Consider the following 23,706-nt stretch of genomic DNA (forward strand, 5'->3'; position numbering starts at 1 on the left):
AGAGCCAAAGAGAGGAAGAGGAAGGAAGAGAGAGTGAAAGGGGAGGGCCCCCCTTCTCTTATAGGGTGACCCAGGGACATGTGCAGGTAGCTTTTTTTCACAACTGCCTGATAACTGGTCTATCAGGCTCCTTGAAGCTGGCCATAGAAGTGTCTGCTTACTGATCCCAACAAGGGTGAAGTTGTTGTTTTGTGGGGTTTTGTTTGCTTGTTTTTGAGTTGTCCTTGACCCCTCTGGCTCCTACAATTCTTCCTCCCCCTCTTCCACAGGGTTCCCCGAGCTCCACCTACTGTTTAGCCTGTCTAAGAATATAGAATATCATTAGGGATCATTTCATTGACCTTTTTGTTTTGTTTTGTTTTGTTTTGTTTTGCTTTGTTTTGTTTTGTTTTGGGGGTGTGTCTCTGGACTGTCCAACCCCTAGTTCCCGACTCTCCAGGCAGGGTCAGGAGTGCACTGCCTCTTGTTCCATGAGTCTCAGGATGTACCATGCGTTGTTTGGCCACTCCCACAATTTCTGCACCGCCTTTACCCTAGTACATCATGCAGGCAGGACAAATTGTAGGTGAAAGGTTTTGTGGCTGGGTTAGTGTCCCAATCCCTCCACTGGAACGGGAGATGGCGGGTTCAGGGTCCCTATCCCCCGTCGCTAGCAGTCTTAACTTACACAAAGTGTGAAGTTGAAGATAGATAACCAAAGGTTTGCCAGAGGAAGCGCTCTCATCACTAGAAGAAAAGGAAGTCTCAGCGACAAGCTTATGAAAGAATGGCTGTCACAAGGGCTCCAGCACCTGACTCGGCCTCTCAGACGGTGGTCTGGCTGTTCCCTCTTGTCTTCTGCCTTGGCTCAGGTAAACATCTGTGGAAACTGTTGTTGCTGAGCGAGTTTCTTCTTTGGGAAGGCTTGCTCAGTCTAAGTTATCTAGGTCGGGCTAACTGCCCGGTTCTCTGCTCAGAGCCTGAGGAAGTTCACCAGGGTTCCTAGCAAACTGCTTCCTTCAGCCTGCCGGGATGGATTGAGGACAAACATTTCAGCTGGGGACGCCTAGAAGGGAAGTGTTTTCTGGGGCACAGAAAATGAGTTTGTAAGTCAGGACTGTTTGTGACCAGTGTGCTGTGGTTTAAAAATAAGTTTAAGGAGGAAAAAAAAAAAAGTCTTGTAACTTTGGGGAAATTCATTATCTTTTCTGAGCCTCACTGTACATACAAGTCTGAAAACCCAGCAACGCTTTACACTTCAGTTAGGAAGGGATTGGCTGAGCCTGCTTCTGCTTCTGCTTCTGCTGTTACCCAGAGAGCAAGAAGGCTCACATCATGCTGAAGTGTAGTGTCCTAGAGAGGGCAATGGCTGCTAACTCAGACCTAGCCCCAAGGGGTTCATTGAAAAAATAATAATAGCAAGCATTCATTTTATTCCAGAAAATGAACTAGATATTAAGCATGCATTATGTTTAGAAGTCTCATAGCATGTATGTGAATTTATTCTGTTAACAGTTGTATGTTGACACAAGGAACTGAGACTAACAATTTAAATAACTTGCCAAATGTTTATTAGCCATCAAAAGGCTGAAAACAAAACAAGCAAAAAAAAAAAAAAAAACAAACCAGTTGGCTAAACCTCTCAGTAACACATACATACACACACACACACACACACATATCAAGACATACTGCATATATAGAACTAACTAGATTAATTGACAACAGAAATAAGAGGAAAGGAAGATCCATTAAGTCATTTGATAAGCATTCATCAAATGACAATGACCACTGAATGCCTGACACTGCAGTAGCTTCAGGAACTACATCAGGACCTAAGTCGGCAAAATTTCTATTCTTGTAGAATTAATGTCTTGGCAGACAAGCTACAGACAAGTAAAATGTGCACTAGATAACGACAAATAATTTTGAAGAAATAAGAAATAAAAAAAGCATGTGTGCAAGAGAGAAATATAATGTCACATTGCAGACAGGACATTCAAAGATAGGGACAGAGTTAGGATGGAGGAACAGCCACAAGAAGGAAGGTCAGTTCCTTTTTGGATCTATCTATTTTATGATTATCAATGTAAGAGCCAAGAGGAGATTTCATGAAAGCAGCTGGAAACTGGCAGAAGGCTCAGACTGAGAATAGTCTCCTCAGTCAAACTAAGCAGAAAAGAGGAATGAGGACAGAACCTTGGGAAATACATATAAGATGAAGAAAAAGACAAGAGTTATTTTATTTGCATCTGTACAAGTTGCCACTTCCTGGCCTGGGACCTACCAGGAACTTGAGTTTTTAACCTCACTTTTACCACTACAAAACTGAATAATTTTTGAGTGTCCTCATATTAACATCCCTTCTCCATATCGTTGAGAATTCTTCTTGTAACAAGCCTGTGAAATATCGGGCTCAGTGCTCCATCTGCGGATGCAGAAAGAAGGCAACAGAGCCTAAGTAACAGTTTACTGCCACGCAGCTGTGGAGGAGGGGCCGTAAAGGAAGGAACACAGTTGACTGTGTCTACAGGAGATAGGTGCAGGTGGCCAGAAGTCCCTCAGTGGAGCGGAACCATGGTTACCAGGGTGGAAAGTGAAGAGTCTGGTTCTAGGGTAAAACTAAGCAGAGCACCAAAAATAGGGGAACTGCTCTGGACGGGGTGATGTAGAACTTTCTGGACTAGGTGAAAATGGTGTGAGAAGGGAAGGAACCAGATAAAGAAGCATGGGAGGGAGAGGGAAACCCAGCAGGGAAGCATCTAGGGTGATCGAAGAAAGACAAGACCACCAGGGCAAGTATGTAGGGCAAAGAGATACTCTCCGAGGCGACAGCGAAAATGACCCGTTCACTACAAGCTTTCAGATAAGTGTGGTACATCCTGATTGCATTTAAGAAACTCAGCTCAAAGATAAACCACGTTGAGAAACTAATATTATTTCCTTTTTGTGTGCATTCCTGGGTGGTTTACGTGTTCCTGCGTGCTTACAAATGTGTGGGGGCGAAAGATGGACACCATTGAGTATCTTCCATGACCGCCTCTCTACCTTTATTTATTTGAGACTGGGCTCTTGATGAACCTGAATCTTGTTCGTTTGGCTGAGCAGCCTGGCTTAGGGTAAGCCCCAGGGATCCTCCTGCCTCCCCAGTGCTGAGGTTATAGCACTGGGTCAGTTCACTTGGCTTTTGACTTGGGTGAACAAGATGTGAACACAGACGGCCCTGCTTGCATGGCCAGCACTTTTCCAGTTCATAATCACCCTAGCCCTCTGCTATTCCTTTTAACTCATTTCCGTGGGGGCAAAACTAACCTACCATGTGACAAGTCAGATGTACTCTTCAACGCACGGCAGCTGTGACTGACTCCACAAGACATGCACAAGATTAAAGCCAACAACATCCTGCCATGCAGATAAAGAAACCAAACAGGCCCACCCTTTCCTCAGGACTTATAAGTAAGCAACCTTAAGAGACTTACTGGCTCCTCAGAGAAAAGAAAAGAAAAGAAAAGAAAAGAAAAGAAAAGAAAAGAAAAGAAAAGAAAAGAAAAGAAAAGAAGAGAAGAGAAGAAAACAAAGAAAGAGAGAGAAGAAAGAAAGAAAGAGAGAGAGAGAGAGAGAGAAAGAAAGAGAGAAAGAGAAAATATATAAAATGGATTAATTCACTAAGTGCAGTGCAGCAGGCCTGTAATCCCAGTACTTGGGAAGGCAGAGGCCAGTGGATCTCTGTGAGTTTGAGGTCAGCCTGGTCTACAAAGTCCAGGACAGCCAAGGCCACACAGAGAAACCCTTTCTTGGTTTGGGAGATCAGCAGGAGTCAAGAGAGGTTAATGTGGGTAATTATGACCAAAATATATAGATGTATGAAAATGTAATGAAACCTCTTAGTGCAAATAATTAGTAGATCCTAACAAAAAAAAAAAAACATTTTTTAAAGCTAGCCTGACATCCAGGTGTGATGGCGTATGTTGTTAACTGCAGCTTAGGATGCTGAGACAAACTAGGTGACACAGTAAACCAAAATCCAAAAAGCCTAACATAGCAGAGCAATGGTTACAAATGAAATCAAGCACCTTGGTGAATCTCAGCTATCTCTCTATTTCTTCTTTCTACATAGGAATTTGTCAAACTTTAATGTATACATGGCTTGAGGATTTTATTAGAATGACTCTCTAAGAGGAAGCTATGACTCTGCGTCTTTAACAAACTCCCAGGTGAAATCACTGTTGCCTGTCCATGGACCACACCTTGAGTAGCAAGGTTCTGAAATGTAGGCACACTGAAATTGGTGCCAGAGAAAAACTGGGAACTAATTCTTTGGGTGAGTGTGAAGGAAACAGATACAGGTGCTCTGAGGCCCGGGTCATGGATATACAGGTAAAGGAAAAACATGTGGGCTGGCTCTGAAATCTCCCTCCCTTCTGCGCTCTCTCCCTCCCTTCTTCCCTTCTTTCATTTATTTTGTAGCTAAGGGTCCAAACTAGAGCCTCAAGCATGCCACTGACCTACTTCTGCAGCCCTTATTTTGAAATTTTCTGAGTCAAAAGTATAAGTGGTTCTACTGCTAACAGATTGTGGGCTAATAGTTCCCCTCCCCCAAGTACCATTATCTTCTTTATAACAACCATCTGCATATTTCAACGGTTATTCTACTTCATCAAAGACAAAGCGATGTTTTACATGTCGTTATTATGCTCAAGACACATGACTTTCCACCGCTCAGACTCTCTGTGATCTCTAGCCTTCCGTGTCTCACACCTCCCAGGTCTGGGTTCCTCGGTCCAGAGCTAGCTCAGCTTGTTTCTTTTACTCACCCTAAGACCTTTCTTTCTTTCTCTCTCTCTTTCTTCCTTTCTTTCTTTCTTTCTTTCTTTCTTTCTTTCTTTCTTTCTTTCTTTTCTTTTTCAGATGAAATTCACATTGTGTGTATTCTGCAGCCATCACTTCAATTGTTCTAAAATAACCAACACTCAAAAAGAAAATCCTAGACTGGGGATGTAGCTCAGTGGTAGAGTTCATGCTCCAGGTCCTTGGGATCAAACCCAACAGAGAGAAAGAAAGAAGCTGTTATTCACCTTCTGTTTTCCATTTCTTTCTGTCCCCGCCTCCTAGCCAACCCCAGTCTGCTTTCTGTGTCCATGGAGCAACTAAACGAAAGTGCACAATGGCTGACCTGTGTCTCATCTAACAGAATGTGAAGGCTCTGCTCTTAAGACGTGGCCTAACATCCTTCAATATACAACTTTTTAAATTTTGATGTGATAGAATTTACCTATTTTTTTTCTTTCATTGCTTTTGCTTTAGTATCATATCTAAGAATTCATTGTCAAGTTCAAGATCATTAACATTGACCTCTGCCGTTGCTTGTTTGCAGTTCAAATCCAGAGCTCTGTGCATGGTAAACAAGGACGCCACCACTGAGCTCTATCCCCAGCCCAGGCCTAAGGTTTTATAGATTTAACTCTTACGTATGCTTGACATAGTTTGAAGGGTTCTTTTGTTCTGTTCTGGACTGTTCTGCTCTGTTCTGTTGAGACAGAGACTCACTTGTAGTCTTGGCTAGCCTGGACTCCCTATGTAGACCAGAGGTCATCATGCCCCTGCCCATCCTTGATGCTGGGATCAAAGGCAGGTGCCACCACACCCAACTCTAGCTTAAGTTGGTGTGAGAGGTGGGAGCTTACTGTCATTGCTTTGTATCTGGATACCCATCTGTCCCAGCATCTTTTTTTCCCTTTTTTTTTTTTAATTTTAGTATAAGGATGGCAACTAATTCTTTAATTTTTCACATTTGAAAATACTGAGCTGCCTGGGGTTTATTGTTTCATAACTGAAAATTTTGGTTTGGTAAATGAACTTGAACAAGTACTTGACATCAACTTTTTTCAGCTTAAACAAAAAAATTAAAAAAATAAATAAAGTTTGAAGCTAGGATCTTGCATATGAGAGAAAACATGAGGCATTTGTCCTCCTAGGTCTTGGTTATTTCACTCAGAAAATTTCAGTTCCACACATTTTCCTTAAATTTTTTTATACTTTTTTTCTTTTCAGCTGGATAAAAATTCCATCCTGTATATGTATGACATTTGTGTTATTCATTCATCCATAAATGGTCACATAGGGTGAAGCCATTTCATAGCTATTGTGAACAGAGCATCAGTGAGCACAGCTGTGTAGGTTCTCTGTGGTAGGTTGTGGAATCCTTTGGGCATGTGCCCAGGGATGGTATTGCTGGATCTTAGGACACTCCTGGTTTTAGTGTTTGAGAAACCTTTCTCAACATCTATAGCAGCATTTGCAGTCATTTGTATTCTTCATGCTGGCCATTCTGATTGACCTGAGCTGAAATCTCAAAATAGTTCTGATTTTCATTGCTCTCATGGGGGAGGATATTGAACACTTTTTTTTTAAGATATTGATTAGTATTCTCTATTTCTTCTTTTGAAAAATTTTTGTTCACTTCCACAGCCCATTTTTTATTAGGTTGTTTGGTTTTGATGCTTGGGGTTTTTTTTGTTTGTTTGTTTGTTTGTTTAGTTCCTTGCATATTCTAGATATTAATCCTCTATTAGGATATGTAGCTGGGAAAGAGTTTTTTCTCTTATGAAAGCTGTCTTGACATTTAATTAATAGACTCACTTGTTATAAAGAAACTTTATTTTCTTTCAAAGTTTCATGCATTAATACAATGAACGTTAATCACATGCGTTCACACTTCCTCTCTCCGATCCTCCCTTAGCACCTCCCTCTCAGCTTCATGTCATCCTTTTTTCTCTTCAGGTATTTAGGCTGCAAGCAATGACCCCTCTGAGTCCAAACAGTGCTGCCCATATGCCTATCAGTGAGTGACTCTCTCTCCCTCAGCAGCCATCAGCTGCCACTAGCCCCTCTGATATGTGTGAAATTTGGACTGGCTTCTCTTATGCAGGTAACCATGGTTGCCATGAGCTGATGTAATCAACACCTCTCTCATGTCTAGAAGTCAGTGTTTCACAGCTCTCCTTCTCGCCTGCCAGCTCTAGCCTTCTTTTCTCTGCCCCACCCCCACCCTCTTCTTTGAATTTCCCTGGACCTTGGATGGGTGAGAGGCTGATAGAAGTAACTCACTCACAACTGAGCATGCAGCGTTATTTATACCCGGTACTTTGGCCAGTTATGAATCCCTGCATTAACTTCCTGTTGCAGAAAAACCAAAGCTCAAAGCAGCACAAATCTGTGAGTATAAACGCCAATGTTCAGAAAACAGTTTGAATTGTGTGAGCAATCAGCAAAACATCAGTAGTAGGTTCCTTCTTCCTTACCCAGAGCCTCTGATTCCCCCTGTCAAAGGCTTTTTACAAAGTTTACAGCACCAGATGCAAAACCCTTCCTGTGGAGCAGGCCTCAGATCAAATCAAAAAGTAGTATTGTTACCTTCCCTCCCTTAACCTTTCATATCACTATTGACCCAGGAAGCATATCTGGCCTGCATGTTAGTGTTGTAGCATACAGAGTCCAGCACTGGAAGGGACCACTGATAACTTTTCTCCCAAAGAAGCTTGCATAGTACCTTCTGGAACTATGTAAGTTATCCAGCAGGAAGACAGTGTCCTGGTAAGCCAGAGGTTGATTGCTCTATATCCTGTATCCAAAATGAGTGGTACCTTCAGCAACAGGGTCTGACGGTGTTGTTATGATGGGCAAACAGGAGCAATTGCAATAGCCTGTGTGTGTGAGACTGCTCAGGGCCTCCCTGACCAATAACTCATATGGGTGTCCGTGCCTGGTCCTGAGCTGTTTTGTGGGGTACTGTTGTGTTTGTAACCCACTGAGCCCAATTAGTGCTGTCTGCTGGAATGCTGACTGATTTTATTGGCTTGATCTTCTGCAAATAACCATGGCTTCGGTGAGTTCGTGAGTGAAACTGTAATGTCATGTCTAGAAAATGGTATTTCATAGCACCCCTTACCCATTCTCTGTCTCTTCTATTCTTTCCACGTCATCTTCCCTGACACTTCCCAAGCCTTGTGGGGTTGAAATTGATGCCCTGTTCAGGGATAAGCACTCAAGAGTCACTTATTCTCACCATTTGACTATGAGTCATTTCGTAACTGCTGCCCACAACAGATGGCTTCTCTGAGCAAGGTTGACTAATCTGTGTACCCACAGCTCTGTTATTCTTTTGGACACTATTGTAAGTGGAATTTGTTTGTATCATTTCTTTTTCTAGATTGTCCTTCATAGACCAATATCAACTAGTTTTTGTAAAGTGTGTTTGTTTGTTTGTTTGTTGATACAGGTTCTCTCTCCCTAGCCCTGGATGACCTGAACTATGTAGACCAGGATAGCCTTGAACTCACAGAGCTTCATTGGCTTTTGCCTCTCAAGTGCTCGTACTAAAAGCATGAGCTACCACACCCACCAGGCTAGTTTTGTGGATGTAATCTTGTGACCTGCAACTTTGCTGAATTTACATAGTAGCTCTGGGTGCTTTGGTAGATTCTTTAGGAATTTCTGTTTGTATGACCATAGTATCTCTGAGCAGAAACTGTTTTGTTTCTTTACAATGGATATGCTTTTTCCTTCTTTTTCTTACCTATTTTCTCTAACTGTAACTTCTAGAAGAACACTAAGTAGAACTAGTTGCATCCCCTGTGTTTTATCATGCTGCGTTTTAGACAATGAAGTCTAATTTCCACATTACTTGTGCATTTTTTAAAATTTTTCTTTATGTTCTTGATTTCTGGTTTTATTCCACTATAGTCGAAGAAGAGTTTTTCTTTTATTTAAGACTTGTAGAATTTTTGAAAACTTGCCTTGTGCTTTTACATATAGTCTTTCTTGGAGAATGATCCAAGAATATCTTCCTTTAGGACTTATCAGATCAGTTGTCTATAATAACTTTAAGATCAAGCCATATGACATGTCTACATCTCTCCCTTCACCTATAAATCTCTTAAGTTCTTGCTTACTTTGAGGGCTAAAGAGATCCATCTCCATTCAAAACTGATACCTCACTTCTGCTCCTGAGGCCATTTTGGCTTCCTCCTCAGAAACAGCTCTGTGTTTTAAACATTCTTTTTCTACCACATCTTTATAGTCCTTCTCCATATAAACTTAAAGTTCTCTCTTTAAATTCACCAAGGGCTCTTACCATTCTACTGACCATGTTTCCTTCATCCCCCCTCCAACTAGAAGGTCTGCCCTATGTTTCTCTTTCTTTCTCTGTCAAATCACTTGATAAATCGGTCCCCAACTTCTTTCATTCTGAACTAATTGCCTGGGAAGTAAAACAGCCCACTTATCTTCTTTAGTTTTGAACATACCTAAGCCAGCCCTCTAAGTTAGAAACACCATGCTTTCTTATGACTTTTCATTCTTTTTCAGAGCCATCTTATGCTACCTGTGCCTTATCCTTCCTAAAACACTGTTTTCCATATACTTTTCTACTTCTCCAAAGTATTCTATACTAACTAACACCTTACAAAGTATATTCCTGCAGCTCAAGGAACCAGTTAAGACTCAACATTCTAATCTCAGCCTGCAGAGCTCTCATTGAGTACTCTGAAGCAACTTCTTCAGAAATAAAAACCTAAGCCAGACATTCATGCTCCCAGAAACATGTCATCCATCGGATGGAACGTGAAAAGCATGAGTACGATGTTCCTCGGTTTGACATCACCAAAGAATATCGGCATCTTCTCCATAGTCCATGTGATTCTGCAGTGGTTTATAGAGCCGAAAAGGATGCTTTCTACATATCTGCCCCCAGGCCAAGTAGCCTGCCACAGCCAGAGCCACCATAGAGCATCTTTCCAACTCCTACTCTTTATTCTGGCTCTACTCTTCCACACATACAGCCAGCACTGCAAATGGCTGCCCCAGACCGGCAGTATCCATGCAGAAGGTGCTGGCCCACAGTAATTAAAAGCATCAGTGCCCAGTCCAGAAAAAAAAAAATCTGTGTCTCCTCTGGGCCAAACCATGTCACCCTGTGGTCTTTTGAACATGCTCAGTAACTTCTGATCTTCATGCACCATAAGCATGTTGGTTCAAATCTCATTTTGTCATTATTTCATTTTAGACCTGCAGGGAACTATACCCATGCACCTCTCTGTCCTCAACACAAGCTCCTTTCTCCTTTCCCTGTACCAGTGAAAACTTCCACATATGTAAGCAGAGGCAAAGAGGTATTTCAGCAATCCTTCAAAGATCCATAACAGCTTACGATGTAAAAATGAGGAGGGGGATCATTTCATCCAGAAGTGACAGCAATGCAAAGAAAGCAAATCATGAAGGAAATTCACAAATCACTGAACACTGGAAAAGTCCCTGTTGTTATTCAAAACATTCCTATAGCATCATATCTTGTGACTTGATCCTTGGTAACTGTCCTTGATCCATCGTTCTCTATTTGTGCTTCCATACAGCACATATATACCTCCCTCATTATTTATTGACTTGAAACTGCTAAGCAATAAGAATACGTAGGAGACAAGCATAATTCCCCGCTCTCATTTAGTTAAAAAAAAAGGAGGAAACAATATCATAATTATAATAAAGAAATATAGCATGCAAAGTAGACGGCGTAGTAATGGCGCTTGGACAATGCAAAGACAAACCTATTCTGGAGCCAGTACCCTAGCCACAACACCATAGCCGCTCACTCACCTGTCAGGCTTCTCTATTAGACAGTGTGCCAGTGCATCAGGATGATCTTGTTCATTCATACATACAACATATGTATTCCCCAGATCCACACCAGAAGCAGGCATATGGAGGGGAAGCAAAAATATGGTCTGGATGCCATGATTTCTAAATCTTTACCTATTAAAGTTATCACAAAGCGAAGTAAACAGTAAGCTTTTTTAATAAGCTAGTCCCAGGCATAGTGACATACACCTGTAATTCTAGGCCTCTAAGGTAGAAGATTGCCAGTTTGAGACTAGCCTGGGCTATATAGAAGACCTTGTCTCCAAACCATAACCACAAAAAAAAAAAAACCCTAATAATTTGTATCTATAAAATCAAGAGAATCGAAAGGAATGTGCTAGGCAGCGGGAGGAAGGGTTGCTGGTGAGTCCTGTAGCCACTGAGAAAGTAAGCCCAGGCTCCTTGTTCAGAGAAAGTGAACTTTAATGTCCTGGATAGAAACCTTCCAAGAGGAGGACGAGAGATGTTCGCTTCCGCACGCGCTCATCTGAAGCTCAGTGTGTAGCAGGCACCGCTCAAGAAGGATCACAGTAGTGATAAGCAGATAAAAAGCCTTTCCTGTGCAATGCTCACACTTCTAACAGAGAGGACAAAACAGAGCAAAACAACAACAAAACCCCACAAATGCATAAAGTCTACTAGATGGTGATTGCCGTGAAGAAAAATAAATCCAGTGGAGAGTGGATTATAGGAGTGGGTAGAAGTTGGTATCGAGGAAAGACTGGTCTCAGAAGACATCTCTGAAAGAAACATTTGCACTGAAGGCATTATGCAGGCAAAGGCATAACCACAGGTATGCCTGGAAGAGGTATATTCCAGGCACAACCAGCCAAAGGAATCCCCAAGATGGGGCAAATTGAACAGGGAGGCAGTCATGGGAATTGTACCAGAAGAGGAAACTGGCCAAATCGTCTTAGTCTTTTATAGGCCATTATACTGATTTTTTAGGTTTGATTTTGCTGTTTATTGCTATGGCTATCTTTACTAAATGTAAAGAGGAACTGTACAAATTCTGAGTTATTAGCTCAGTGAACAAATAAAGACATAGAACACCGTTATCTACATCCTAAATTCCCCTCTTATGGGGCCTCCTGCTCACTGCCCCTCCTTCCTTCCCAAAGGTAGCCATTCTCCTGACTTCTGACTGTACAGAGTTGTCTTGGTTGGTTTTAATTTTAAATACCTGGAATACAACTTGGGGGAGCCTTTTGAACTCAAGATTTTGCTTGTTATGTTTTACTCATGTGATGCTGAGAGGGAAGAGATGTGGAGATGACAAACAGCTGTGTGTCAAAAGGCTGATGAGAAGCATGCAGCACTGAAGGGGGCGTGTGACGGCAATGCTGATGTGCCTGGTAACCAGATGGTGATTCAGCAAAGAAAGCAGAAGCGCAAACTCATGTAGGAGCTGGGTAAATGTCAGGAGTCTTGAGGCATCCTCTCTGGGACACCCCAAAAATGCACACACATATGCAACTCTTCCTTGGAAAATAAGAGACCCCAAGAAAATTGAAGTCACCATCATGGTTACTGGTTGACTGGCAGACAAACATTTCCACGGATCATACCCTGTGTCGGACACTGTACAGAGCGCTAAGTAGTGAGTCTGGCACAGGAGAATAATCACAGCATGTCAGTCAGACAGGTAAGCAGACTCCTAGAAAACAGAGGAATGCATGCTAAGAATTTAGCACTGACACTAAAGGGGCATCTCCATTAAGAGCTGTAACATTGGGGCTGGAGAGATAGCTCAGCAGCTAAGAGCACAAGCTGCTCTCTCGGAGGACTCAGGTTTGATTCCAGCACCAACTTGGAAACCTACAACTATCTGTAACTCCCTTTCCAGGCGACCCAACTTCCTTTTCTGGCCTACATAGGCACCAGGTGTACATGCAAGCAAAACACCTATTCACATTTTTTAAGGCCTGAGTTTGAATGCTGGCTCTGCTGGTTTTTAGATGTACACCAAGGAAAGGCAGTTAACCTCTCTATATCTCAGTCTCTTTATCCAGAAACAAACTTTTTATCTTCCTCAAAGGCTGTTATCAACATCAAATGAAATAATGTGTGCAAGGAATTGTATATGCAGCAGATCCCTGTTTTTTGGGGGTTTTTTGTTTTTGTTTGTTTGTTTGTTTGTTTTTGTTTTTTGTTTTGTTTTGTTTTGTTTTGGCTCTTTGGATTGCCTAAGCATGGTACACAGACAGACATTAAGTGAATTGTAAATGACTGGCTGTGACCATACTGCCATCAGCAAAACCCTGCAATTGTTGGAGTTTGTGCCAAGGGGTTAATATAGCTCCTTGTCTCTCACAGATTGGTGCCAAAAGATTTCAAAGGCTGAGGTCACCAAAGTATGACCAGCCAGGGGAGAAGGAGACTACAAGTCAGGAGCATCTAACTAGATCAACTGCCCATTAGCCAAGACTGCCAGATATTTTACTGGAGGTGGTGACACTGGGAGTGTAATTGTCTACTGCAACACTTCTCCCCCTTCCGATCCCACCCTCCCTCCCCCTTCTCCACGCATGCCCCTCCCCAAGTTCACTGATAGGGGAGCTCCTCCTCTCCTTCCTTTTGATCTTAGTCTATCAGATCTCATCAGGTGTGGCTGCATTGTCATCTTCTGTGGCCTGGTAAGGCTGCTCCCCACTCAGGGGGAGGTGATCAAAGAGCAGGCCAATCAGATTATGTCAGAGGCATTCCCTCTTCCCATTACTATGGAACCCACTTAGGCACTAAACTGCCATGGGCTACATCTGTGCAGGGGTTCTAGATTATCTCCATGCATGGTACTTGGTTGGAGTATGAGTCTCTGGGAAGACCCCTGTGTTCAAATTTCTAGTTCTGTTGCTCTCCTTGTGGAGTTCCTGTCCTCTCCAGATCTTACTATTTCCCACTTCTTACATAAGATTCCATGCAATCTGTACAACAATTGACCATAAGTCTCAGCATCTGCTTTGATAGTCTGCAGGGCAGAGCCTTTCAGAGGCCCTCTGTGGTGGGTTTCTAGCTTGTTTCCTGTTTTCTTCTTCTGATGTCCTTCCTCTTTGCCTTTCAGGATGGGGATTGAGCATTTTAGTCAGAGTCCTCTCTCTTGATTAGTTTCTTTAGATGTACAGATTTTAGTAGGTTTATCCTATATTACATGTCTATATGAATGAGTATGTACCGTGTGTGTCTTTCTGCTTCTGGGACAGCTCACTCAGGATGACCCTTTCCAGGTCCCACCATTTACCTACAAATTTCATGATTTCCTTATTTTTCATTGCTGAGTAATATTCCATTGTGTAGTTATACCACAATTTCTGCATCTACTCTTCAGTTGAGGGGCATCTGGGCTGTTTCCAGCTTCTGGCTATTACAAATAAAGCTGCTACAAACATGGTTGAGCAAATGTCCTTATTGTGTACTTGAGCCTCTTTTGGATATATGCCTAGGAGTGGATATATATATAGCTGGATCATGAGGAAGCGCTATTCCTAGTTGTCTGTGAAAGCACCAGATTGATTTCCAGAGTGGTTGTACAAGTTTACATTCCTGCCAGCAGTGGAGGAGGGTTCCTCTTTCTCCACAGCCTCTCCAGCCTCACTCGAGTTTTTCATCTTGGCCATTCTAATGGTGTAAGGTGAAATCTCAGTCATGGTCGTTTGATTTGCATTTCCCTAATGGCTAATGACATTGAGCAATTCTTTAAGTGTTTCTCTGCCATTCTATATTCCTCTACAGAGAATTCTCTGTTTAGCTCTGTTCCCCATTTTTTAAGTCGATTACTTGGTTTGCTGCTTTTCAGCTTCTTTAGTTCTTTATATATCCTGGATATTAACCCTCTGTCAGATAAAGGGTTGATGAAGATTCTTTCCCAATCTGTAGGCAGTCGTTTTGTTTTGATGACAGTGTCCTTTGCTTTACAGAAACTTTTCAGTTTCATGAGGTCCCATTTATTGATTGTTGCTCTTAGAGCCTGTGCTGTTGGTGTTCTGTTCAGGAAGTTGTCTCCTGTACCAATGAGTTCTAGGGTATTCCCCACTTTTTCTTCTAACCGATTTAATGTGTCTGGTTTTATGTTGAGGTCTTTGATCCACTTGGACTTTAGTTTTGTGCAGGGTGATAAGTATGGACCTATTTGCATTTTTCTACATGTAGACATCCAGTTAGACCAGCACTATTTGTTGAAGATGCTATCTTTTTTCCATTGTATGGTTTTGGCATCTTTGTCAAAAATCAGGTGTCCATAAGTTTGTGGGTTTATTTCTGGGTCTTCTGTTCAGTTCCATTGATCCACCATTCTGTTTCTATGCCAGTACCATGCAGTTTTTATTACTGTTGCTCTATAGTACAGCTTAAGATCAGGGATGGAGATACCTCCAGAAGATCTTTTATTGTATAGGATTGTTTTAGGAATTCTGGGTTTCTTGTTATTCCATATGAAGCTGAAATTTTTTCTTTCCAGGTCTGTAAAGAATTGTGTTGGTAATTTGATGGGAATTGCATTGAATCTGTAGATTGCTTTTGGTAAGATGGCCATTTTTACTAGGTTAATCCTGCCAAGCCATGAGCATGGGAGATCTTTCCATCTTCTGATATCTTCTTCTAATTCTTTCTTCAGAGACTTGAAATTTTTTTCATACAAGTCTTTGACTTGCTTGATTAGGGTTACACCAAGGTACTTTATGTCATTTGTGGTTATTGTGAAGGATGTTGTTTCCCTAATTTCTTTCTCAGCCCTTTTGTCTTTTGTATACAGGAGGGCTACTGATTTTTTTTTTTTTTTTTGAGTTAATTTTGTATCCGGCCACTTTGCTGAAGGTGTTTATCAGTTGTAGGAGTTCCCTGGTAGAATTTTTGAGGTCACTCAGGTATACCATCCTATCATCTGCAAATAGTGATATTTTGACTCCTTCCTTTCCAATTTGAATCCCCTTGATCTTCAACTGTCTTATTCTCAGGCCTTCTTCTAAAGAGCTTCCACAGACTGTCAGAATTAAGAGAAAGGATCCAGAACGGGAGGGGGTTGTGTGAGAAAGATCTCTAGCCCTCTCCTTCTGCGTTTACAGGGAATGAAGTTTCCCAAAGCGGCCCAGCCCCGCTGCCCGTGAATGGCGTTCTAGGGGAGTCTGCTACTCTTCCTCTGACACTTCCTGCGGGAAAGATGACCAGTCTGATCATCTGGAATTATGGGAGAGAGGCGTCACCGGTCACTACAGTCCTCATCATCAAGCTAAATAAGTCTGCAAGACCAGAGATCATACCAGCTGATCCGCAGAGAAGGGAGCGGCTGAACGCCACAGAGTCCTACTCCTTGAAGCTCAGCAACCTCACAACGGCAGACACGGGAATGTACAGTGCACAGATAACCACAGAGGGCTCTGAACTGGTCGTCTCCACTTACACCCTGAGAGTCTTCGGTGAGTCCAAATACAGTATTTGATCATGTATAAACTAAAAAAAAAAAAAAAAAACAAGCAAAAAAAAAAAATCCAAATCACATATTTCAATCCTATGCTTACAAGAGTGCACTGTAGCCTAGTGATAAAGGGGATGGCATTTGGCATCGCAGTGAGGTCCAGAAGTAAAGCAGTTATAGAACACTGCGCAGCAGAGCTGAGCTAAAAACTGTCTTGTGGCTACACCAATCACCTCACTTTCCCGTTACACCAGAAACGTGCAGTTAATGGAAGCAAAACACTTAAGGATACATGCGCAGTGGATCTCTATCACACGCTCCTTACAAAGGCTCTACGAGGTGTGCGCAACACTGTGCTCAAAGCACAGCCTTGGTCACGGTCTCAGGGATGATAAGTGGTAGCACTTCCACGTGACTGACCCATCTCACTTGACCCAAAGGACAAGCGAACCCAGAAAAGTTGTCTCCTCAGAAAGCGCTCTGCACGGGTGAGCCAGCTAACAGAAAAACTAATAGGAAAAGTTATAGAAAAGCTATTCTACCGAGGTTATTTAATTTCTAACAGTGATTTTCTCCAGATGCCTTATATTGATCATTACTCAAAAAAAAAAAAAAAGAAAGAAACAAAAAACCTGCCTTACTAAACTGGAGTGATGATGCCCATCTGTGAACCCAACATGGGGAAGTTGAGGCAGGAAGATCAGGAGCTTAAGGCCAGACTGTCTCAAATAAATAAATTGACCTCCCTAATATTAAAGAATGAAAGTGTTTTCAACATAAAATTATAGAAACAATCATGAGATTACGTTATTAATCTAGACTAATAGCCTAATGAAATATCTAGCTGCCATAGAATATTTTACAGGAGATCAAACACTAAATTGGCTACCCAAGGGCAAGGAGATGGCTCAGTAGGTAGGTAAAAGTGCTTGCTACCAAGTCTGATAACTTGAATTTGATTTCCAGGGCCAAAGCGAAAGGAGAGAACCAACTCTTACAAGTTGTCCTCTGACGTCCAAATGCATACCATGGCACTCATGCACACACACACACACACACACACACACACCACAGAGAGAGAGAAAAAAAACACAAATGGTGATGACGCACACCTTTAATTCCAGCACTCTGGAGGCAGACGCAGGTGGATCTCTGAAAGTTCAAGGCCAGCCTGATCTACACTGTGAGTTCCAGGACAGTCAGGACTTTGTATAGAGACCCTGTCTCAAAAAACAAATAAATAAATAAACTTACAGTATGTAATCAGTGCTAAGGATAAAAGGAGTGGAGGATCGGGGTATAAGGGAACAAGGCAGGGCATGGGACTACAGCCTAAAACTAGGTTCCTGAGCAAGTTAGAAAGTGCTCTATCACTGAATATACACCAGGCCCAAGGAATCATTTTAGAGGAAGCACCTAGCACTAGGCTAGAAGACACAGAAAAAAATCCTAGAACTTGCTGGACCAAGTAAGCTCCAAGTTCAGTGAGAGACCTTGTCCCCCCAAAATAAGGTAGAGCAATAGAGAGAAACCCCCAGCACCAACCTCTGACCTCCACTTGCTTGTGATCATGCACCATACACACATGCACACATACTACCACATACGCACGCACACACACACACACACACACACACACACACTCTCACAGCAAAAGAAAAGAGCGGAAGGTGAAAGATGTTCTTCACAGGTTGATGAGCAAAGCCATGTGTCCTTAACTAAGGTCTTTTCTCTTTATATAGAACGACTGAGTAACTTAGAAGTCACCAACCACACTCGCCTGTTTGAGAATGGGACCTGCCAGGTGCACCTGGCCTGTATTGTGGAGAACCCAAATTATACTGTGTCAGTCAGGTGGCAGGTCTCAGGAAACATCTCTTTAGGGGAACCAAACCTCACTATCTCTTGGGACCCGAAGAATTCCAGTGACCAGAGCTACACCTGCAGAGCTGAGAATGCTGTCAGCAATTTGTCAGTCTCTGTCTCCGCCCAGAGTCTTTGCAAAGGTACCAGCCACCTTGGGTCTTTCTGGAAGCTTCAGGGAGCTGTGCCTGTTATGGATTCACAGACTATTTAACTGCCTGGACAGTGGTAGTGGGAACAGCCAAACTGCTGTGGAGAGGGACAGGCAGGCTCTGAAACACCATGCCCCTGTGAGTCTCCTTCCTCTTTCCCTCCCCAAGTCCTATCGCAAGAGCAAGACCTGAGGAGTCAAGATGGCTTTCTCCCTCCCGCAGCCAAGCCCAACCTGTCCTGCTTCCACAAGGCCCCTTAGAAGGCATGACAGAGCCCCAGAATGGAAATATTAATGACCACACCTGCCTCTGGAGGCATCCCAGAAGAGGCTCAAGCGATGGTCTGAAATAAAGTCAACGGAGCCTTCATTTTATGTATCTGAAGTTCTTCCTCCTCCTCCTCCTCCTCCTCCTCCTCCTCCTCCTCCTCCTCCTCCTCCTCCTCCTCCTCCTCCTTCTTTTCTTCTTCTTCTTATTCTTCTTCTTTTTCTTTTCAGGTATTCTAACTGATCTACACAGGAATAAAGAATGGATTATAATTATTTCTGTAATTATACTCTGCTTTGTGTTCGTGGGTATAATATATGCTTGGAAGAAAAAAAGAGGTAAGTCTTCCTTCTACCTTCTTCTGTCTCCTCTAAGTCTGCAACTGTTTAGTCTGTAGCCTCAAATTGTCAAGGGAGGGTAGGCACAACTCTTCTGGCTAAATTCGTACATTGGGATGACTCCTGGGGTGTGGCCAGGCATCTGCTAATATTTCAAGGAAGGTGTCCTACTGAGAAAAGCAGAGCCCAGGCTCAGGATCCACTTGCTCACCTGCCCTTCTCTTGGGACCTGTTGCCTTTGACCTCTGGAAAGACACCAGTTGGGAAAGGAGGGAGGAAGTCACACATTTCAGCTTCTTGCTTTCATTTTTCAGGTTCTTTTCCTTTGGCTAGCCAACATCAAGGTGAGCATTTGGGCTCTCAACTACAAAACTTAAGGCAGACAGGAAGAGATACATGAAAGAGAAGAGAGACTGGCTTGTGGCCATGAGACCTGTAGAGTTCCTCCCAGGCATGTGAGAAACATCTCAGTTTTCTACAGCAAAATCAAGACCATTTACTTCCTTTCTGATGCAGAAAATAAGTCCCAGTGAAAAGATCCATGGTCTGCCCATCCACTGCCACCCAATGTGCTTGGGGCAAAAATAAGAGTTGAGCATTAAACACTCAAAACCAGGTTTTGCACCATTGATATTCAACCAAGGTTTCAACGGTGGGTAGACACTGCAGAAAAAGAAGGTGTGATAAATAGATGTGAATGCAGGCACGTTTCCTGAGCATCATCCCATGGGTGACAGTTTCAAGATACCATTGTTGAAGAGATGGCACAAGGTTTAGGGTCAGAAGATTTGCATTCCAGCCTCTAGCTCACTGCTTCCTAAGTGACTGTACACTTCTACTAAACTCTCCTGAGCCTGCAATTCCTAAAAATAGTCTCTAAAATAGTCAAATCTATCACATGGGGCTGTGAAAGCAGTGTCTCAAGACAGCCCATGAACTGTGGTATTTAGTCCTTCAAGTGTTGACATGAGGGAGTCACTGAGACTCTGAGTCATAACAACAACACCCCCACCTCTACCCTAGAAATGAGGTTAAAAATAGCCCGTCTGAAAGTTCTTGTTTCGCCTAGAGCTCCAAAGATTGAGAGGCAGGGAGAGAGTCCTCGAGGAAGGGCAAGCTTGGAACAACTGCTTTGGGGATAAAAGAAAAAGTGCTCTGGAGACTAGCAAGAGCCAAGATCCTGTGAGGAGCAACCCCAGAGGCCCGCCACTGACAGTTGTACCTTTCTGTGTTTACCATAGGCTCCTCCCGGGACACAGATACTCCGCGCTCTCCAGGGAACACTGTGTACGCACAAGTCATTCACCCAATGCAGGCGAGTCCTTTCAGCTCTGTTCTCCATCCCTGTTTTTACTGTGATGACACACAAACTTGTCGTCATAATTGTCAGCTTTATCACTGGAGAAGGCAGCCACGGGGCTAACCATCCCAATGTCTGCCGTGATCACCCCTAAAGGAATATTTACTCTCACTTGTTCTCTAATCGCTTAATGCACCAGCAGGTCTTGTCCCTTTAGGGTAACTAGAACCTGCTTGAAAGGACAGATTAGATCTCCCATTCCTTGCTAGGCTTGAGATCAGAGGAGATTATCTTCTAGGGGGAGCTGTAGAGCGTTGCTAGGAGTGCTTAGAGAAGTGTCTCAAGAGAGGAGGTGGACACAGCACAATGCCACAATAAAGGAAACTGCAGTGTCGTTGAAGGCTAATGTTTCATATTGATTTACCTTTTTGTTAAACAGTGGTTATTCCTCAACCAGCTGTATACCCAAATCACCACACAAAGACTAGAATTTACTTAATTAACCTAGAGCACATGCTGGGCAGTAGTTACTCCATCCTAAACCTCCAAGCCCACATAGTTTCCTCCCATTCAGAGTTCCCACATTATACTTGCTTTTAGTCATATTGTAGGTCCAGTTCATCTCTCCTCATGGTTCCAAATCCTCTCCTGCCTGATCTCTGTTCTCTGACTCCCCGCCCCCATTTGTTTCTTTCTCCTCCCCTCTGGACCAGGATGTCCCACCCTATTCTCTCCATTGCTCAGCATTGGCTGGTTGTTTTATTGAAATTACAGAGAACAAATGGTGGCATGTTTACACAAACTTGAGACAGATGATGCTTAGAATAAACATCACAATGCAATGTCAGATAGTGGAGTAGAGAAAACAGCATTTTAATGAACAAGGGTAAATTGAACATTATACAAACACTAAAGCAAGAGAACTCCCACATAATAGGATGGCCTCAGCCAGGCACCAAAAAATCCTCTGTCCTCACTACCCATGAGTGACCCAGTTGTAGAGATACTTTTCTAAATAACTAGGTAGACTGGGAAGCCAGTTCTCAAGTCTGATGAAAAAAAATAAGCCAAAAGAACTTGGTATTCTAAATAATGGAAGCAATTGCCCAAGCAAACACCTCTGGCCCAGCCCTTCACAGGCTTTTGGAGTAAGCTCCTAAAAGGGAGGACAAAAGCATTCACAGCACTTACTCATTTACTATTCCCAGCTCATGCTCAGAGCAAGTGCACCAAAAAACCCAATAAAGGAATCACTAGCCCATTTCTCAGTTTCTTTTAAAAAGGGGGGGGGTCATTACCCTTGGAGAGTTTCTGGGGTCTCAATTAGTCTCCAAACAGTCCTTCATTAATTTAAAGTATCAAAATGTCTGAACATTTTTATACTGGGGATTTTTTATTTTTGTTGTTACTGTATCAAGAAAGCCATTCTTTTCTTTCTTTCTTTTTTTTTGGTTTTTTTTTTTTTTGGTTGTTTTTGAGACAGGGTTTCTTCATGTAGCTTGGTAGTCCTGGACTCACTTTGTGGACCAGCCTGGCCTTGAACTCACAATGATGATCCTGCCTCTGCCTACCTGGGTGCTGGGATTAAAGATGTGTGCCACCATGCCCAGCTTGAGAGAACCATTCTTAAAACTGGAAATTCCTATGCTTCTGAGTCCCCATGATGACATGGTGACTAGGCCGTTAGAATAACAGGAGCAGGCAACATGGGTGGCTCCAGGTATACCTAGTAAAGACTAAGACAAAAGATATGATGCAATAACTCTCTGTCATCTAAGTTCTTAAAGCAGGAGGAATGAGCATAGAATCAGGTGCAAGAGAAGACTGTTTCTGTCCTTCACAGGACGCCACCTTTCTGTTGCTCTCTAGTTGGGGCCTTTACATTGCTGGGATGTTTTCCTACTTGTCATGAAATGTTGCTAAAACTTCACAGGGTTAAACTGGTGGAGCCTGGTCCCCAGCCCCTCTTGGCACGCCACCTCTTCAGTCATACTGCCTTTCCATGAAATACATGTGTGCGTATATGGTCGTCTTTGTCTCCATGTGAACCAAATGCATGTAACCCTTTTTTTGTTTATAGGAAATGGAAATCCCAAAACCCATAAAAAATGATTCCATAACAATATACTCCATAGTTAATCACTCCAGAGAGGTAAATACGTGATTGCTTTGTCTTCTTTTATTTTCTATGTATGTGTGTGGATTGTGCCCATGTGTGTGTGGATGGCAAGCCCATCAAGAGCCCTGTTCTGTCATTCTCTTACTCTCACACAACAGTGTCTCTCACTGAATCTGAAGCTAATCCTATGGCTAGAAATCTCAAACAGTCCTCCTGCCCCTGGCCCCTAAAGTGCTAGCATTACAAGTATATGCAAGCTTGTTACGTGGGGACTGGAGATTTGAACTTAGATCCTCATGCTTGCTCAGCAGGCACTTTTATCCACTGAACTAACTTGCCAGACCATATGTTCTTGTATTTTTACTCTTCTCCCACGCCTATGATTTTGCAAATAGAATAAAAGGTCCGTTTTACAGATATCCAAATACTACTGGAAAAAAAAGGAAGTCTTGAACATTACCAAAATACAAAAGAAGTTTATCTTGGGGCTGGGGTGGTGACTTTTAGTGGGTAAAAGACAGTTTTCACCAGGCCTGATGACCTGAGTTCAATCCCTAGAACCCGCAGTATAAGAGAGAACCAGTTCCCACAAGTCACAAGACATTCTCTGTGGCAGAAGCACATATGTACACACGTGCATTTGCACACACACACACATACCCACTAAATAGTAGGTAGGTAGGTGGATAGATAGATAGATAGATAGATAGATAGACAGACAGACAGACAGACAGACAGAGTGATGAAACTTTGAGTTATCTCATATCAGGATCACCTATTATAGTTATCCTGTTTGGTTTTTAATGTAGTCCTGCCTCGTGCCCCAATAGCCCTACTTTCTAACCGTCAGGGCTTTCTTTGCATCCATGGTGGGTAGGCTATGGCTCTGATCGCTATTAATCTACTTCTTTTCTCTCCTCATTAAAAAAGCCCACTTTTCCCAGGCTGAATACCGTTAAGGACATCATGTAAACAATTCAAGCAGAACACAACATCTACTGCTCCCCTGGAAGAGAACAGAGAAGAAGCCTGGTTTCCCAGAGCACTCTGCCTAAACTGGGCTTCCTAACTAGTCCATTAAGCCTTCCACATTGTTTACAACGTGTCATTGAATATTTATTTTTATTTTTAATACTGTTTCCCTCATTAGAGCCTAAGTTTGTGGGAACAGTGACAACAATTATTTTATTACTGTAACCATTAACTCCTAGAACATTGTAAGTGTTCAGGCAATACTTTTAATAAATAAATGCATATGTAAAGGGTTTGTGTGGTAAATAAATAAGACAATACAGTTGGCTCTCAACTGTGGGTCTACTTCTCTGTATCCTATCAATTGCAAACTGAAATGTTTGAGAAAGAATTGTATCTATACTAACTATTTAGATATGTTCTCATTTTTTTCTTAAGGTAGACATAGGTTCTCTACTGTCCCTTATTTTATTTGAGGAACTGGCATCTAGGAATAGCCTAGACATCTCCCAGGAACAAAGAGATGACTGTAAACCTGAAACCCTTAGCACAGTTCCTAATGCATTAAAAAGCTCAAGAAACATCAGGTCTAGCTGCTAGTTTTGCCTGGGAATTGG

General features: G+C 42.5%; 1 protein-coding gene across 1 annotated transcript; it reads left to right on the forward strand.

The window, feature by feature from the left end:
- The first annotated feature begins 535 nt into the window (after nucleotides 1-535).
- On the forward strand, nucleotides 536-23,379 carry Slamf6 (SLAM family member 6). The gene is made up of 8 exons (XM_060364690.1): nucleotides 536-851; nucleotides 15,729-16,079; nucleotides 17,821-18,084; nucleotides 18,591-18,698; nucleotides 19,013-19,042; nucleotides 19,940-20,013; nucleotides 22,079-22,150; nucleotides 23,048-23,379. The coding sequence occupies exons 1-8, from the start codon at nucleotides 767-769 to the stop codon at nucleotides 23,087-23,089; spliced, it is 1,026 nt and encodes a 341-aa protein (XP_060220673.1). The 5' UTR covers nucleotides 536-766; the 3' UTR covers nucleotides 23,090-23,379.
- Nucleotides 23,380-23,706: the final 327 nt, after the last annotated feature.

Source organism: Meriones unguiculatus, chromosome 11, assembly GCF_030254825.1.
Source record: "Meriones unguiculatus strain TT.TT164.6M chromosome 11, Bangor_MerUng_6.1, whole genome shotgun sequence".
NCBI lineage: Eukaryota > Metazoa > Chordata > Mammalia > Rodentia > Muridae > Meriones > Meriones unguiculatus.

Bases quoted from the DNA above. Each gene is read 5' to 3' on its own strand.
- Slamf6 (XM_060364690.1), top strand. From the start codon at position 767: ATGGCTGTCACAAGGGCTCCAGCACCTGACTCGGCCTCTCAGACGGTG. The intron at 18,085-18,590 runs GTACCAGCCACC...TTTTCTTTTCAG, and splicing joins CGCCCAGAGTCTTTGCAAAG to GTATTCTAACTGATCTACAC. The intron at 22,151-23,047 runs GTAAATACGTGA...TCATTAAAAAAG, and splicing joins TAGTTAATCACTCCAGAGAG to CCCACTTTTCCCAGGCTGAA.